This window comes from Myotis brandtii, unplaced genomic scaffold, assembly GCF_000412655.1.
Source record: "Myotis brandtii unplaced genomic scaffold, ASM41265v1 scaffold412, whole genome shotgun sequence".
NCBI lineage: Eukaryota > Metazoa > Chordata > Mammalia > Chiroptera > Vespertilionidae > Myotis > Myotis brandtii.
In genome coordinates, this window is record NW_005365832.1 from 2,759,064 (window position 1) to 2,775,621 (window position 16,558).

Below are 16,558 nucleotides of genomic sequence, written 5' to 3' on the forward strand. Positions count from 1 at the left end.
GGAGGGAGGGAAGAAAGGAAGAAAGAAAGAACAAGTAGGGGGAAAGTCGTCATAACAAAGCCGTATAATGAGAGTCTACTTGAGTGGTTTCGAAGTATAAGCCTAAAAGAAATCTCCATTCTGCTAGCGGGGAGCATTTCTCAAGCTTTCCATTAATGAAACTGGCTCAATCCCGCCTGCCCCGAGTGCCCAGCTGGGCAGCAGGCTGTGAACATGCACAGCAGGTGTTTTATCTTTTTATAACACCTTGACATTCAAGATCTCTCTTTTTAAAAGTTTTCAGCAGAATTGTTTTCTGGGAGGTGGAGTCAGCTTTAAGAGATATACAGGTGGCTGGGGGGTGTTAGTGTGACTTCCTACGTGAAAAATACCACCCAGAGCATCATCATTCAGGCTGTAAATATAGCGCCGTCGAGTGGGACAGCGCTGCCCGTCAGCAGATAGCTCAGGCGTTTGGGAGTTTGGTTTAAACTTAGTACAGAATGACTTCTTTAAGCCTTGGAGTACTTTTTTCTGGGCTTCAGAATTTTTAATAACAGCGCAACTGAGATCTTTTACATAATGCAATCAAGATTCTTCCTGCATCCAAGTACAAAGTCGGACAAAGGGCAGATCAAGACGTTTTCTTACCAAAAGCAATGCCAAGGATCATTTTTATTTCTAAGGCCCCATTTAAAGCACATGGTGGCGTTAGGGTCCAATTTTCCCAGATGTTCTTCCTGGTCTATTTTCCTTAAGGCTTAGATTCTTCACTTGTTTGTGGGGTGGTTTGATTTATATACTACATTATCAAATGAAGTGCTTTGCTGAAATTATGTGTATGGGAGGCTATGAAAGCATTTTAACACAATTGGTTAAAATAATTATTTTAGAAGTACTCTATATTCAATACATTTCTTAAGGTTAGATTCGAATTTTATGTATACTTCTTTCAGTCTACTTAGAAGTACATAAAGCTTTCACTAGAAAGTAAAAACTAAAGAGAACATACGTGTTTACAGAAACTTTGAAATCTGAACACATACATGGCTGTACATATATTACGAAAATCTTTGAATCCAAGTTCATATATTTCTCCCAAGAGGAATATTTGTTTTCTTTGGTGATGTTAACAAAAAACAACAGCCACCATTTACGTTTTGCTGTGTAAAATAAATCAAGTTAAGAACAAATTAAATTACACAAGTTTTAGTAACTAGAAAATGGAAAGTCCTCAGTATTGAAGAGCTAATTCTGAGAACAATTGCATGCATGTACAGCTGAGTGTAAATGGGTACCAATTGACTGGAAAATAATTCAGCAATGCATATCAATAACTTTTTTAAGAAAATAAAAGCATGAATTTATATCTTCTTCGTCACAAACTGCACTGACTTTTTGGATGTAGAAATCTACAATAGTGAAGAAGAAAGGAAAGGTGGGCCCGGGTTAATAGAAGAGGACAAGGAGACGGAAGAGGATTGACAAATGAAGCTACAGCACAGAATTATGAGGGAGCTTGGGCAGGGAGGAGTATGACTGTCCAGCAGAAAACGGAGAAGCTCTGGATTGAGGGTCAGCAGATAGGATGGAGGGCCAGCTTGAGCAGAGGTATAAAACAGGGCAATTGAAGGTTTTTTAAGAAACAATCCACTATCTCCATACAATCTCTTCTACTCCAGCTTGTTCTATAAAATGCCTAATATTTACCTTCAAGGCAAAAAAAAAAAAATCAGGGGAAGAGAATGGAACATGACCTAGTATTGTAATGACCTATTAGAACAAAATCAAACTATCTTGAGGAAACTAACAAAATCCAACATTTCTCAATGTGTCATCCACAATGTTCAATACCCAGTTTTAAAAATTACTATTCATGGGCCCTGGCTGGTGTGGCTCAGCTGGTTAGAGTGTCATCCCGTACACCAGAAGGTGGGGGGTTTGATCCCCAGTCAGGGTGCATGCGGAAGCATCCAATTGATGTTCCTCTCACATCAATGTTTCTCTCTCTTCCTTCCTCTTGCTAAAAATCCCAAATAATTTTTTAAAAAAATTACTATATGTGGGAAGAAGCAAGAAAATTTGACTTATAATAAAGAGAAAAGTTAATCACAGAAGCAGATCCATAGATAACCCAGCTATTTTAGTCAGACAAATTTTATAAATATGCCAAAAAAAAAATTACAGAGAATAAAAAGGAGATGGATATAAAGGGTGAAGAGAAGGAGACTTTCAGGAGAGAAAGAATATTGAAATGGAAATCCTAGAACTAAAAAGTACAATATCGGGCCCTGGCTGATTTGGCTCAGTGGATAGAGTGTCGGCCTGCGGACTGAAGGGTCCCAGGTTTGCTTCCGGTCAAGGGTACATGTTCAGGTTGTGAGCTTGATACCCAGTAGGGGGCATGCAGGAGGCAGCCAGTCAATGACTCTCATTGATTCTATCTCTTTCTCCCTCTCCCTTCTGCTCTGAAATCAATAAAGATAAGTTTTTTTTTAAAGTACAATATCTGAAAAAAAAAATCTTTTAAGTCATCAGATGTACTTGACGGCAATTTAGACAATGAAGAAGAAAGGAGCAGTGAACTTTAGGACAGGTCAAAAGAAGCTATCCAAACTGAAGAACAGAGAGAAAAGATTTTTAAAAGAGAGAAACCAGAAGAATGGAATACTTCTCAACTCATTTAATGAGGCCAACATAACCTTATCAAAACCTGGCAAAGTCATTACAAGCAAAATTACAGAATGATATTGGTCATGAATAAAGAAGCAAATTCTCAACAAAATATTAGCAAATTGAAGTACGATTTTATATTTATATTTATTATATTTATATTTATAGTACATCATGAACAAGTGTGCTTTTTCTCAAGGATGTAACATTGACTTAACATTTAAAAACCAATCAATGTGTCTTACTATATTATCAAAATAAAGGAGAACAAAAGGATTATCTCGAAGCAAAATAAAATCACTTGACAAAATAAAAACTCCCAGCAAATTACAAATATAAGAGAACTTACTGATAAACGTGAAAAATCTACAGCTAATATCATACTTAATAATAAAATATTGAATGCAATTTCCCTAAGATCAAAATCAATGCAAGGATGATGATTCTACATTGTACTAGCATTCTTAACCAGTCCAACAGGGCAAGATTGGGAAGAAAGAAGTCAAACTTCATTTGCGGATGTCATTATTGCCTATCTAGAAAAATTTAAGACAAATACAAAAAATAGAAATACTAGTATCTACATTTAAAAAATAAAAAGAAACTGGTGAATTAAATTGGATAACATATTTTGTCTAACTTAATATACCCAAAATATTATCATTTTGACATGTGATCGGTTTTTTTAAGTTATCAAAGATATTTTTCTGTACTGAGTCTTCAAGTTTTAGTGCGTAGTTTATACTTAATAGCACATCTCAGTTCAGACCAGCCACATTTGATGTGTTCAACAGTCACCTGTGCTGGTGGCTACCTTATTAGACAGTATTATGAATCAGCTCTGAATCAGCTACAGTCTATTGAAATTTGCAAGTAGATTCCAGAAAGTCAGAGAATTGGTGCTACTTCTGGCCTGTAATGTTAGAGGACAACCTCTACATCCAGGAGAGAACTCCCATTTATCCTCATTGTTAGAAATATCAGGATTTGTGGTCAAGATGCACCTAATTCTATTATAGCTGAATAAGTCTCTACCAGTTTTCATCTGAAAGAACTTCATTACTACATTTGGAAACAGACCTGTATAGCCAATGTGCAAGCAGTACTATGTTCCAGTAGTACTGAGTATCTGAGAACTTCAGATCCTCCCAGTGTTCAGTGATCCCACCAATACTGAGACAGTTTTCCAGGACCCTCCTCCAAAAAAAAAAAATACTGCTACTCAAATTTCTCAATAAATGTATGTTGGGTGGATGGTGAAATGAGCCATTGTCCACATATCAGTTCTCTGATACACAAACATAGTATTTTCAGCTCTAGGTTAATGAGCCTGTGCTCATTTGCAAGCTTGTCTTCAGCTTAAAATCTTTTGCATTCAACTGAATCATTTTTTCCCTTCAGTTGTTATTTCCATCAGGCTATCATCTAAACCCCCTTATTTTTAAGAACAAGACTAGTTTACTATACTATTCACACTAGGATATATATTAGGTTCTCAATTTATAATATTTCTTTGAGGCTGAATCTTCTTTATGATTTAGAGAGGGAAGGAGTTGGAACCAGCCTGTACGTAATCACCGTGTTAACAAAACAGTTACAGGCTCATCAAAAAATTAGCTTTTTTAAAAAAAATTAGTTTTTCATCTTTCAGAGCAGATTTCCTCCAGGTGGGTGGTGCCTCCCATCTTCACCCCAACAGAATCACCTGCGGGTAGAATCCCGGGCCCCTGCTGAATCGGAACCTCTGGGGTTCTCATGAACACGCAAGTGTGACAAGCACTGCCTGCAGTGAGCTTCCACTTCAGTGTAACTGCGGCCCCTCAGAACCCTTCCGGGTGAGAAAACTACTGCAGGCGACTACCTGATTGGTATTCCGTGTCTTGCCCAGGGTCACCCTGCAAGTGATTCCCAGAGCAAAACACCCACCCAGGTCCTTCTAAAGTACGAATTTCTTTCCATTTCTGGTACATCCTCTAATCTTCTGGGGATGCTAGTAAATGTTTCATTGCTGGAGGAAATGCTGTCTTCAGTACTTAATTACTATGTTTACTAGCTTTGTTGCACGTTTCCTTGTGAACTGTAATTACCCTTTAGGTACATTTTAAAGAGTACTCACTATTCAGCCCATCGAGCATATGTTGTGCTTTCTTGATATGGAAGTTATGAATGATGGATTCAACTTCACACGTCTCATAAGTGGGCTAATGTCTAAAGCCAAGCGGACCAGGACCCAGATCAGGTTCTTTTGCACTTTCCGATGCTGCCTCTATAATGTTTGTGACAGTGTCAGGAAACTTGGTTTTTATTTTTTGGTGGTTTTTTTTTTCTTTTTCCTATGAAATCATTTAATTCAGTCACAGTTTTACAGATAGCTATTGAGCCAGACACAAGTCCTGGGGCTTCAAAAATGTGTCATATTTTAGTATTTGCCTTCAAGGAAGTCACAGCCTCTTCAAGGCAAAGGCAAGGGCAGACATGTAAGTATTGTGTTCAAACATCGCACGCTAAGTTTTTACGAGGCCCTGGGGGAGTCGAGAAGGGAGGTAGGCGGGGTGACTATCTGAAAGGGGGCTGGGCTTCGTTGAGATGATGATGTTTTCTGTGTGAGTGTGAACCCTAGTGGGCCAGAAAAGTGAGGTCCTTCCTACAGGGTCATCGGGCCCTAGGGAAGATCAGAACATGGGTCTCGGGGATCCCAACCTGCACTCTCCCCACAACACCCAGCTCTCCCCAAGAACCTGGCCTTCAAAAGCACACTGGCTCCCCCTTTTTCCACCCCCAGAGCTCCCTCTGGTTGTAAGATGTTAAGGGTGATCCATTTCCTTTTCAGGCCACTAAGGTGCCGTTTAATTCACTCCAGCAATAACTAAATGGGAGCCTGCCTTTAAAAGATGCCGAAAGCAACGTGCTGCTAATTTATGGCAGCAACTATCAGAGCTCCAGAGAGCATCGGACGCCCTGGCTTTTAAATATAGTTGAGATATTATGATGATGTTTCCTGATTTAATCCCCCCGTAAATTAGATGAAATGATTGTAATACCTGTTGTCACTTCATTCTTGCCCTCTCTCCAATCACTCTCCCGCCTTCATTCATTCAGAATAAAATACCATGAGACATTGATGTAGCTCTTAGAGATAGGAGGACTGCATTTTATAGCCTCGATATGAAATCATAACTCAGAGACATCTAAGCCTTTACTGAATGAGAAAAACAAACAAACAACCACCTGCTCTTCTCATGGATCCATGGGAGCCTCCTCATAACTTCTCTGGGTGAGGAAACGAAGGCTCAGAGATGGTAAGTGGCTGCCCAGGGTCACCCTGCGAGTAATTACCAGAGCCAACACGCCCCCCGCGGCTTCTGACTCCAAGTACAACGTTCTTTCTATTTCTAGTATATTCTCTAACCTTCTGGGGACTCTGCTAAAACAGTCTCTTGACTGTTTGCAATGAAAGGCATTATTGTCCGCATGGAAACAAACCAAAAATAAATCGTGGCCTCCCCCCCATCACCTTATCATCCATGTTTCCAGTTGATCCCGCCACAGTCATTATTTGGTGTTTTCTTACAGAAGGCAACAGACCACTGCAACAGAAACTGTCCTTAGATGGGAACCCCAAACCTATACCCGGAACACCCGAGAGGTCAGATGGCCTGCAGTGGTCAGCTGAGCAGCCTTGTAACCCAAGCAAGCCTCATGCCAAAACTTCTCCTGTTAATTCCAATGCCCCCGCAGCTCATCTTGAAATAAAGCCAGATGAGCTGGCAAAGAAAAGAGGTAAAGTGGTTTCTTTTGCACCAATGATTCAACGTCTTTGACACACAGAGAAAAGTGCCAGGGTGACAGGGCGGTCCCAAAGATGCTGCTTCGTGGAAGGGAGATGCACCTGAAATTGCGTTTCTTTCTGTGACACACACACACTGCGAGGCAGATGTGATTCCGCCCATGTCAGTCGAAGGGCGTAAATGGAATTACATCCCTCTTCTCTGCCTCCCTGAGACCATTCCTCTCTTTGTGGTTATGGATAAATTTGCAGATACTTTCTACCCTGCTGTCTCATGAAGCAAATGTTAGTGCCAGATCCTTCACACTTAACTGGTATTCAAAATGAAAGGGGCTAAATCACTTCCTTCTGACTCCCAGAAGATTAAATAATATTCTTCTCATGCAGCCTCAGTTATATCTGATTTCCTTGGCTTTGGTTTGATGTGCTTTCTCACTTTTCTTGAGGGAGATTGCTTTCTTCCAAGAAACATGCCCTTGTTGGGATACGTACAATTTGCCGGTTTGTTTTGCACTATCTGTCAGCCCTGGTGACGGTTTCAGGAAATCGGGCAAGATTGGCACCCACGGAGCCGCTTAAGTGCTGCTGTAATTACAGGCCTGGCCCACACTGATGGGGCCCGGGCCAGCGTGCCTGGCACTGCTGCTCTGGCCTCTCTCGCTGTTTGTACCTCTCCCAACCTCTAAGACTTCGTTTCCTCCTGAAAAGCCCGCAGGCGTAGCCGCGCAGAGCGCGGAGCGGTGTTCACAGTGAGAATCGGAACCCGACAGCGGCACAGACAGTCTCTAGACCAGCGGTTCTCAACCTGTGGGTCGCAACCCCTTTGGGGGTGGAACGACCCTTTCACAGGGGTCGCCTAAGACCATAGGAAAACACATATATAATTACATATTGTTTTTGTGATTAATCACTATGCTTCAATTATGTTCAATTTGTAACAATGAAATTGGGGGTCACCACAACATGAGGAACTGTATTAAAGGGTCGAGGCCTTAGGAAGGTTGAGAACCACTGCTCTAGACACATCCCACTCCAAGAAACTGCCATGTGTAATGGAACATACATGATCAGGACATTTCCGAAGAGCAGACATGTGTGCCCAGAATGGCCCAGTCAGAGGACCCACTAGTAGAATCTCAGCAGTCTCCCTACACACCACCCGCTCTCGGTTTTTAAATCCCCAGGTTACAAACAACCTCTTCGAAGAACTTTTTTATTTTTTTTTCCATTGAAAAACAAAAACAAAAAATATCTTTTCGTTGGTGGGGGGTGGTGTTGGTGGTACGGAGACACGTGTGCCCAGAATGGCCCAGTCAGAGGACCCACTAGTGGAATCTCAGCAGTCTCCCTACACACCACCCGCTCTCGGTTTTTAAATCCCCAGGTTACAAACAACCTCTTCGAAGAACTTTTTTATTTTTTTTTCCATTGAAAAACAAAAACAAAAAATATCTTTTCGTTGGTGGGGGGTGGTGTTGGTGGTACATTAGTTCGATTCTGTTGTTATTGTTCAGCTCACAAAGATAAAGTGCTCAAATTAAAAAAACAAACATTTTTTTTCTTGACATTCATTTTAGGCCCAAATATTGAGAAGTCGGTGAAGGACTTGCAACGCTGCACCGTGTCTCTAACCAGGTACCGCGTCATGATCAAGGAGGAGGTGGACAGCTCGGTGAAGAAGATCAAGGCCGCCTTTGCTGAGCTGCACAACTGGTGAGTCAGCGGCCGGGAATCTGCACCCAGGGCTGTTTCTATAGGTAAAGCCCCGGAAGGAGAACGCTGTTTATCTAATATATAAACAGCGCAGGGCAACTCTTCAGCAGGTTTCTTTTTTTTAAGCCCTGCAGGCAGAGGCATGTATCTTGGGAATGAAAAGAAGAGAACGTGTTTGAATAAAAAGAAACCTGAGGCACCTAATTCATTGGCGTTTGAGGTTGGCCCAAAAGTGCGTGGATGAGGTAGAGCACAACAAAGAACAAAACCTCAACCAATGGCATTTTTGACAAATCTCTGGAAAGCCAGTAGCACGCATGCTGCTAAGAAAAGTCTTTTCCAGCCTCGTCCTTATAAAAGGACAACTCTCTTAACAAAACTCGGAAGCATCCTATGCAAACATAGTGAGAGGCCCATCCTGGGGTCCCTGAGACTGGAATTAAATGGGGCACCGTGTGGGGTTGGCCCTGCCTGGCTCTGCAGCTGGTTTGATGGGAGACACTGCTTTGAGTCCTGCACCGTTGCTCGTGTCTACAGTTGGAAGGAAGTATCTGTTAGGAAAGGTTGGGTTTTTATCAGGAAGGAAATGTTCTCAGTGGATCAGCCAGAACCCTTTCAGTTTTGAGTGACAGAAACCCAAGTCACACTAGTTAAAGACAAATAGAATTTATTGGCCAATGTACATGAAAACACCAGGAGATTCCCTTAGGCCAGTGGTCGGCAAACTGCAGCTCGCGAGCCACATGCGGCTCTTTGGCCCCTTGAGTGTGGCTCTTCCACAAAATACCGACTTCTGCGCATGGGCCACGAAGTTTCAATCGCACTGTACGTGCGCACCCGCACGTGGTATTTTGTGGAAGAGCCACACTCAAGGGGCCAAAGAGCCGCATGTGGCTCGAGAGCCGCAGTTTGCCGACCACTGCTTTAGGCAAATTTGGTTCTAAGCCCAAATCATGTTGTTTCTGTCTGTACCCCTCCCTCCCTCTTCTCCTCCCTCTGCCTCTCCCACAATCTCCTGGTTCTGCTTATGCTTGGCTTCCTTCTCAGGCATGATCTCTCCATGGAGCAGCTTCTGGTCATATCTTCTGCATATTTTTTCTATTCCAAGTCCTTTTTTGGCCTCTGATGTGCTTTTTAGCTAACGGTTGAGTTGTGTAAAACTAAGGATTACACTTAACACTAACCTAATAAATCCTTGAATTTTGAACCATCAGCTACATATAATACAAGATCCCAAGGGAATCTATAATAATAAAAGGGTTATATGTTAATTAGACCAGACGTCATTACAGACATCCTTCCAGATGGAGCCGGGGCCAGAGGGAAGCCCAGGTCCTGGGTGCCTGCCGGCGGCTACATATAATACAAGATCCCAAGAGAATCTATAATAATAAAGAGTAATATGTTAATTAGACCAGACGTCATTACGGACATCCTTCCAGACGGAGCCAGGGCCAGAGGGAAGCCCAGGTCCTGGGTGCCTGCCGGCAGCCAGGGGAAGGAAGGCCTACTCTTGCACAAACTTCATGCATCGGGCCTCTAGTACTAGTATAAGAACCCTTCAAAGACACCCACGCCCTTGGATTGTCCTTCAATGAGGAACCCTTTCCCTTCCCCCAGTCTCGGCATCTGGAGCCTCAAGGACCACTGCTCTGTTTGATCAGATTATAACCTACTTGTTCTAGGCAAACTCCAAGAATATGCTTGAAACCATTAGAGAAGATAGGGGCCCTCAAGTGAAAGATGTTATGCTTATTATTGTTGGCTCTTACATTTTCCAATCTATCCTTAAGTTACCCCGATATTTAAAGCGCACTCAACCTCCAGGCCTGTTCTCTCGAGCCCAAGTCAGCAAACTTTATCTGTGAAGGGCCAGCTAGTAAGCCTTGTAAGCTTTATGGGCTGTAACATCTCGGTGTTGTGGCATGAAGCAGCTGGAGGGGATGCAGAAAGGCTGTGGGCCGAGTGGCCCAGGGGCGGGGGGCGGGGGGCGCAGGCTGGGGCTCAGACTCGGAGCTGGCCCTCCGCTGTCTGGGGGCATTAGCCGGCTGCTCAGAGAAACCCTCTGTCTTCTCCTTTTGTGCGGCATTTTAGAGTAAACTCTCCCTCTGAGGCTCCTGTTATACCTTCCCTCTGAGTGACTCACACACTAATTGACAAAGTGTAGCAATGACCTCGAATTACCTCTCTCCTCCAGCTGCTCGGCGTACTTTTATTTTTATTGTTTTACTTTATTTCCTTAGTAAAATGAACATCACACGGGTCACGGGACATCTTGAGATTTATAACATCTTGAGATTCTTGGAGTGTTTCGCGCCTCACGAGCTAAAAGCTTGGGGCCAGGAAAGTCAGCGCCAGGGGAAGTTGTATATCTTTTCTCTGCTTGTAACTCACATTGTGTTTTAAACTGGGGGGGTGGGGGCTCCCTTCTGAGTGAGCTCCGCCAAGCAGTGCTGCCGTTTAAAAGTCACCTACGGGACAAAACAGCACTTTTCCTCCAAACTGGAGAGGAAGGAATGTAGACCAACCATTTTCTGTATGCTGGTGCTAGAGGGTGAGTAAACGCCCACTTATTTTCTGATCTAACCTTTAAAAAAACGATCCCCAAACATAACGTAAATGTTAAAGTAAAACCAAAGTGGTTTTTAATCAACCACTTTCATGCATTTCTGCCAAATGGAGAGATGTTGGCTCTGGTCCAGCCCAGCCTCAGCCCAGCCGCCGCGGTGATGTGCCTGAACGAAGCCTGCCTCTTCTTTCCTGAGGGATGGATTTTAGGGATTGTGGTGCTTTTGAAAAAATAGCAGGTCACAGGACTGAAGAAGGCAGTTTAAGTGTTTTTTAAAAATTAAGCTTTCCTGTTGGTGATGAAATCATGAACAATAGGCACGAGCGAGAAATTTGAATGCGGCCCCATTCGTTTAACACAATCGAAACCTCGGGATTTCTGTGGGGCAAGTCCTCTGGAGGGTTCTGGAAAGTTTCTGAGACAGACGGCAGCTCACCTGGTGCATGAGGGACGTGGAGCCAGCCCCTGTGCTCGCCACGGCTCTCAGCGGCTCTGTGTCTAGTTTAGAAACAAATTCTAGACATTCACTTTGTTACCAAAGTGCCAGCTTCAGGGGTGCATCCTGCCTGACTAAATCCCCCCGAATTCTGCTGGAAGCCACGGGAAAGGTGATGTTGTGAGGCTGGGAGAAGCCACTGTCGGCACATGCTCAGGACCAAGTGACCACACAGCTGAGTCAAATGGACTCAATGCTTATCTTTCCCAGTCTGCTTGTGAACAATACCTCACTCAATACCGTCAGGGGAGAAAGCCATTGAGTTGCTGGATTCTGATATCAGAGTTGGCCTTGAATCCGGACACAGTTGCATAGGGACCTTGCACGGATCACTGCTACTCCCCCAGGAGGAACTGGGGACGTGAGAGGGGAACAGGGATGCCTAGAGCTCTCACAACTCCTCTAGACAGGAAGTGAATGTTGCAGCAGGAGCCTCTGTGTGAGAAGTCCCATCAGGAACTAACATGAAACAGCTGGTTTCTTGTCTGTACGCTGGGCCCCCTACCACAACTGGAAAATATTCATTCTTCGGAATTATAGCTGCCAGATTTAATCGCTCTGTGTGCGAATGAGTCCAGTTTCTCGTGGCAAATCTGTGTGTGTGTGTGTGTGTGTGTGTGTGTGTGTGTATGTCCATGTGGATGGCGAAGGCTTAAAATGAGCAATAAAACACTGAATACACAAAGCACCGAGGAAGGAGAGCGATGCTGATCACTGCCGTGTGCTGGGGGAGGCAGCATTCCAAGGCAGAGCCGTGGATGGCAAAGGCTTAAAATGAGCAATAAAACACTGAATTCACAAAGCACCGAGGAAGGAGAGCGATGCTGATCACCGCCGTGTGCTGGGGGAGGCAGCATTCCAAGGCAGAGCTGTAGACGTCTGATTAACAGCAAGGGGTGGAGTGTGTGCTGGGTGGGGAAGGGTGGAGAGTGGGAGCTGGAGGGGCCACAGCTTGGGCTGCCTCGGGCTCAGATAGGAAGGGGTCGTCGCAACAGGCCTTCTGTGCACAGGGGCAGAACGCCCTCTGTACGCACGTTGGCTTTTTCCTGAAGCAGCACCAGGTCTGCTCAACGAGAAGTGGAAGTGGATCCGAGTCTCCACTCCCCTGGCCCTGGGCCCTGCCCACTCCCCCTTCTCCCCATCTTGGAGTTTCCTCCCTCAGCGAGGTCGGGCGGGGGGCGGGGGGGCGACCTCCCGCTGCCCCTGCAGGCCAGGGCTCCTCGCCCCACACCAAGCACTCCAGGGCAGGAACTCCCATGGGGCCTGTTCCCCTTCTCTTTTCTTTTTCACCCTTAACTCTCATTTTTGAGTCACTGATAACTTCATCCTTTCAGTGCCCAGGTGTCGCCCCTCAAAGTGACATATTTGCATGTTAACAAATGTTAACCAAATCTGCTGAGGCTCACCACCAAGCAAACGAATAACTCTGAGCATGAGAACTTCGGGCTGCAGGAAAGGCCATATTGAGCTACATCCATCTTTTTCGGCCTCCCTCACGCCTCATCTGCCGGGGAGCCCTGGCCGGAGCCCAGCAAACACACACAGCCTGCCCTGGTGGTCGGCAGACTGGTGTCACCACTGTGACACCCAACTGTTTGTCCTCTTTCTGGGCTGGGAGCTTGGGAAGGCCCCCCACCCCAAGGGGACAAGCTCTGCAGCCCTCTGACCCGCATTCCCAGGCCCTGCTCCTGGTCCCCAAATACTGTCAAACCCTTGGTGGACACAGCCTGGGAACGACTTTCCTCGTTGGTTGTCTCCCCCCCCTCCCCCCCAACATCCCGCAAACTCCTAGCTGCTGCTTGGAGAATGCCTGGCTCTCCACTCAGGGCTGGAAGCCCAGCCTGGGTTTTCTGTGCCCTGAGGGTTTTTCTTTTCTCTCTTTGTGACTAACTTAACAGCGACTGGAAGATGGTGCCTATAAATTAATATGGACTTCTCTCCACACCAGAGCCTGTGTGTGCGCTATACTTAAGAACTCCTGGAGCTCTGTGGTCATCCTTGGCTCCAGGACGCTGAGTCACTGGTCTGAAGTGGACCCAGACGTCGGTGTGTGTGTGTTTGAGAGCTCCAGGTGATTCTTTTGTGCATCTGTGGCTGAAACTCGGGCTGAGAGGCCGGCAAAGGGACCAGTATGTCTGGGGCCAAGCAGTGTTCTCCGCGGGATGGATTCTTCCCAGGAGACAGCATGACTGGGAGTACTTTGGGTTGTCACCATTGGCATCTAGGAGGTAGAGGTGACGCATGCTGTAGATATTCTAGAAAAGTGAGAGGGCTGTGTCTTCTGGCACCTTCTCCTCGGCCCGCCCTGCTGCAGGTTCTGCCGTAGCTGGAGGCCTGGAGGCGGAGGTTACTCCCTTTGCACACCCCTGAGTCTCTGCCCGCCCCTCCCCCAGCTGCCCTCCCGGGGCACCGCTGGAGACAGGGGAGGGGAAAGGTCCTCTCCAGTCATTCACACGCCCAAACAACATAACCACGGCACCTTGTCTTCTCCGATCAGTGAGGGAGGAATTTTATTTTCCATATTGCCTGAAATGTAAACCTTCTAGCTGCGCATTTTAAAGGTCAAATTACATTTTTGTCGTCTTAAGACCAGAAAACCAATTGTATTGAAGTGGAGAAAATTGAGGGCTTTGCTTTTGGGTCTATTTTTTATTATAGAATTCAACTCAGTCCTTAGGAAAAAATGGAGATGTTAAGAACGGACGCTGGTAGCTAATGAGGGGCAGTCACTTTCATCAGCCGTTCTGTCTCGACCGGAGTCTTTTTCTCATTTTGCAATAAGACCACACAGCGCAGTGGGGCCGGGGATTAGGGGAAGGATCTGAGGCCTGTGACAATGAATTCAGCAGCGAGTGCTTCTCTCCAGGGGTGGTTCTTTCCCTTCGGCCTCGGCCAGGCCGCAGTGTTGCTCAGTGCACCTGGGCACGCGTGGCGTCTGTCCAGCCACTCACGCCGGCCACAGTGGCATCCTCAGGTGTGCCAGCCCTCGTGCTCCCCAGCGTGAATGAAAACAGGCCTTTCTGTATATCTTATGCTTCAGTGGTGGTTGAACACATACTTGCTCTCCGTTTAATTAGCCTCCCTTCATTAGGAGAGTCATTGAATTGTGGCGCTGTATGTACTTCGATAGATAAATGGAGAGGAAATGAGTATTGGGTGAAACAGATCTGTGTCACAGAGAAGACGCTGTGACAACAGACAAACGTGGCGAGTGTTGACAGGAGCAGGGATAATGAGTAGAGACTCCATTTTAAAACCATGTGGCTAAGCCCTGCTGCTGTGGCTCAGTGGTTGAGGATCGACCTATGAGCCAGGAGGTCACTGTTCAATGCCCAGTCAGGGCTCAGTCCCCAGTAGGGGGTGTGCAGGAGGCAGCCAATCAATGATTCTCTCTCATCATTGATGTTTCTATCTCACTCTCTCCCTCCCTTTCTCTCTCTGAAATCAATTTTAAAAAATTTTTTTTAAAGATATAAAACGATGTGACTGAAATATAAGTAATCCTAGTGTCCCCACCAGTATCAGACTGGTGTGTGTCCTGCAGGAAAGTAATGCTTTTCTCTGCCCTATTCAACAAGGGGTGTTGGTCGTGGATTACAGCAGAAGGGCTGAGGTTAGGGAACTTTTAGCCACGTGGATTGTTATGTAATAATTTGACATCGCAGTGTGTGACATGATTGCTACATTTTGCCAGCACCTTAAACCAAGCATGTGATGGAGACAAAATCAAGTGTTTACATTATATTTTTATGGAATTTTTTGAAGACATTGAATGAAAAGTCTCTATGTCCTTTTGCTCTGAACATGAATACAATCTTCCCATTGATCAAAACCTGTATAAACCAGACTTTCCCTCTCATATAATGACCTTCCTAAGTGCACACCTGCCGCGACCTGTACCAAGTACTGCGCAACGGAAACTGTCCAGGCCCGTGCCTCCCCCCGCCCCCCCACACCCAGGATTCGCGATTTGCCCGCATCTTAGAAGAACGCACCAGATGGACCTGAACATACTCCTGCAAAGGATATCAAGAGGCAGTAGCAGAAGAGGCTAATAAATATATTTATGCCTCAGGAGGGCTGTTTGCCCGGTTTTTTGTTGCTGTCCTCCCTGACAAATTGCCCCAAATAGCTCCATTGCCTCGCTCTGCACTCGTCCCATAAACAGAAGCGGGCTCCAGGCCAGGCCGAAGCTGTGGGAAGGGTAAGTCACGCCACACAGGAGCTCAAGGTGCCTGTGACTTTGCGACGAGGCGAGCCCCTGAGGTGCCGTGCATTTCAAATCTTGCCTCGTGTGTGAATGTGTCGCTCTAAATAGGTGGCGCTCGCTTCTGGGAGGTGAAAGCTTCTCTTTTCCTATTTCCTTTCCTCCCCGAGGTTTTTCTCTGGGATGGATGTTTCCCCAGGGCACTGCCAGGGCTCAGTGAATCACTCAGCAGGCGGGAAGAGCAGGTTGATAAATACAAAAAACTCCGGAACCAGCCTTTTCAGTCTCGGCCTCGTCCCCAGGAAACCAGCCTGAATAGCACCTCGTAGTAAGAGCCTTGCTGAGCCTCGCGTGTGATTACCGCCAGACGTTATGCCGGCTGCACACTTAGCCCGGGAAGTCGCTTCCCGTTCAGCGCAGCCTTCCTTGCAGAATAATAGCCCCCCGCCCCTACCCCCCAGAGCTGGAGAGCACGCGGTTGGCTCTAATTTCAGCTTGAAATCTGAAAAGGTTTCTGAACCTTTTCAGCACATGAAGGCTACCGATCAAACCAGCTGGGTAACATGCTCCTTGAATAAGAATTGTTAGTTTCATTATAGAATGGGAATATGAAAGGGAATTAAGCAAATTGTTCTATCTTCACAATCCCAGAGTATGTATTATTTGTGTCTTTTTTAATTTTATAGTATAATCCATTGTCACTGGAAAATAAGACAAATTTGTTCTTATATGTTAGTATAAATACAAAATACATTATAATTTCACAATTTCTGAATGGACCTTGGAGCTTATTTCTGTTTATTAGATGGGTACAGAGTGAGACCAAGGCATTGTTTTGGGCAATTTGTAGCCAGGACAGCAGCAACTTATATAAAAGAATATATAAAACACCCAGAGTTACTCTAATAAAATTCCTTGTAAGTATGTTATGTTATTTTTCCAGTGACTGTAAATCTTTGGTTCTCAGTAGGCCAGTGGACTCTAACAAAAGTCACATGTTCGCCCTGACCGGTTTGGCTCAGTGGATAGAGTGTCAGCCTGCAGACTGAAGGGCCCCAGGTTCGATTCCGGTCAAGGGCATGTACCTTGGTTGTGGGCACATCCCCAGTGGGGAGTGTGCAGGAGGCAGCTGAT

General features: G+C 45.4%; 1 protein-coding gene across 1 annotated transcript in view; it reads left to right on the top strand.

The window, feature by feature from the left end:
* Nucleotides 1-16,558, top strand: part of SPATS2L (spermatogenesis associated, serine-rich 2-like) — a 128,315-nt gene that overhangs the window by 87,523 nt on the left and 24,234 nt on the right. Inside the window, exons 6-7 of the mRNA XM_014545579.1 lie at nucleotides 6,226-6,432; nucleotides 8,017-8,152. Of these exons, the coding sequence (XP_014401065.1) occupies nucleotides 6,226-6,432; nucleotides 8,017-8,152 (343 nt within the window). The remainder of the gene's footprint in view (nucleotides 1-6,225; nucleotides 6,433-8,016; nucleotides 8,153-16,558) is intronic.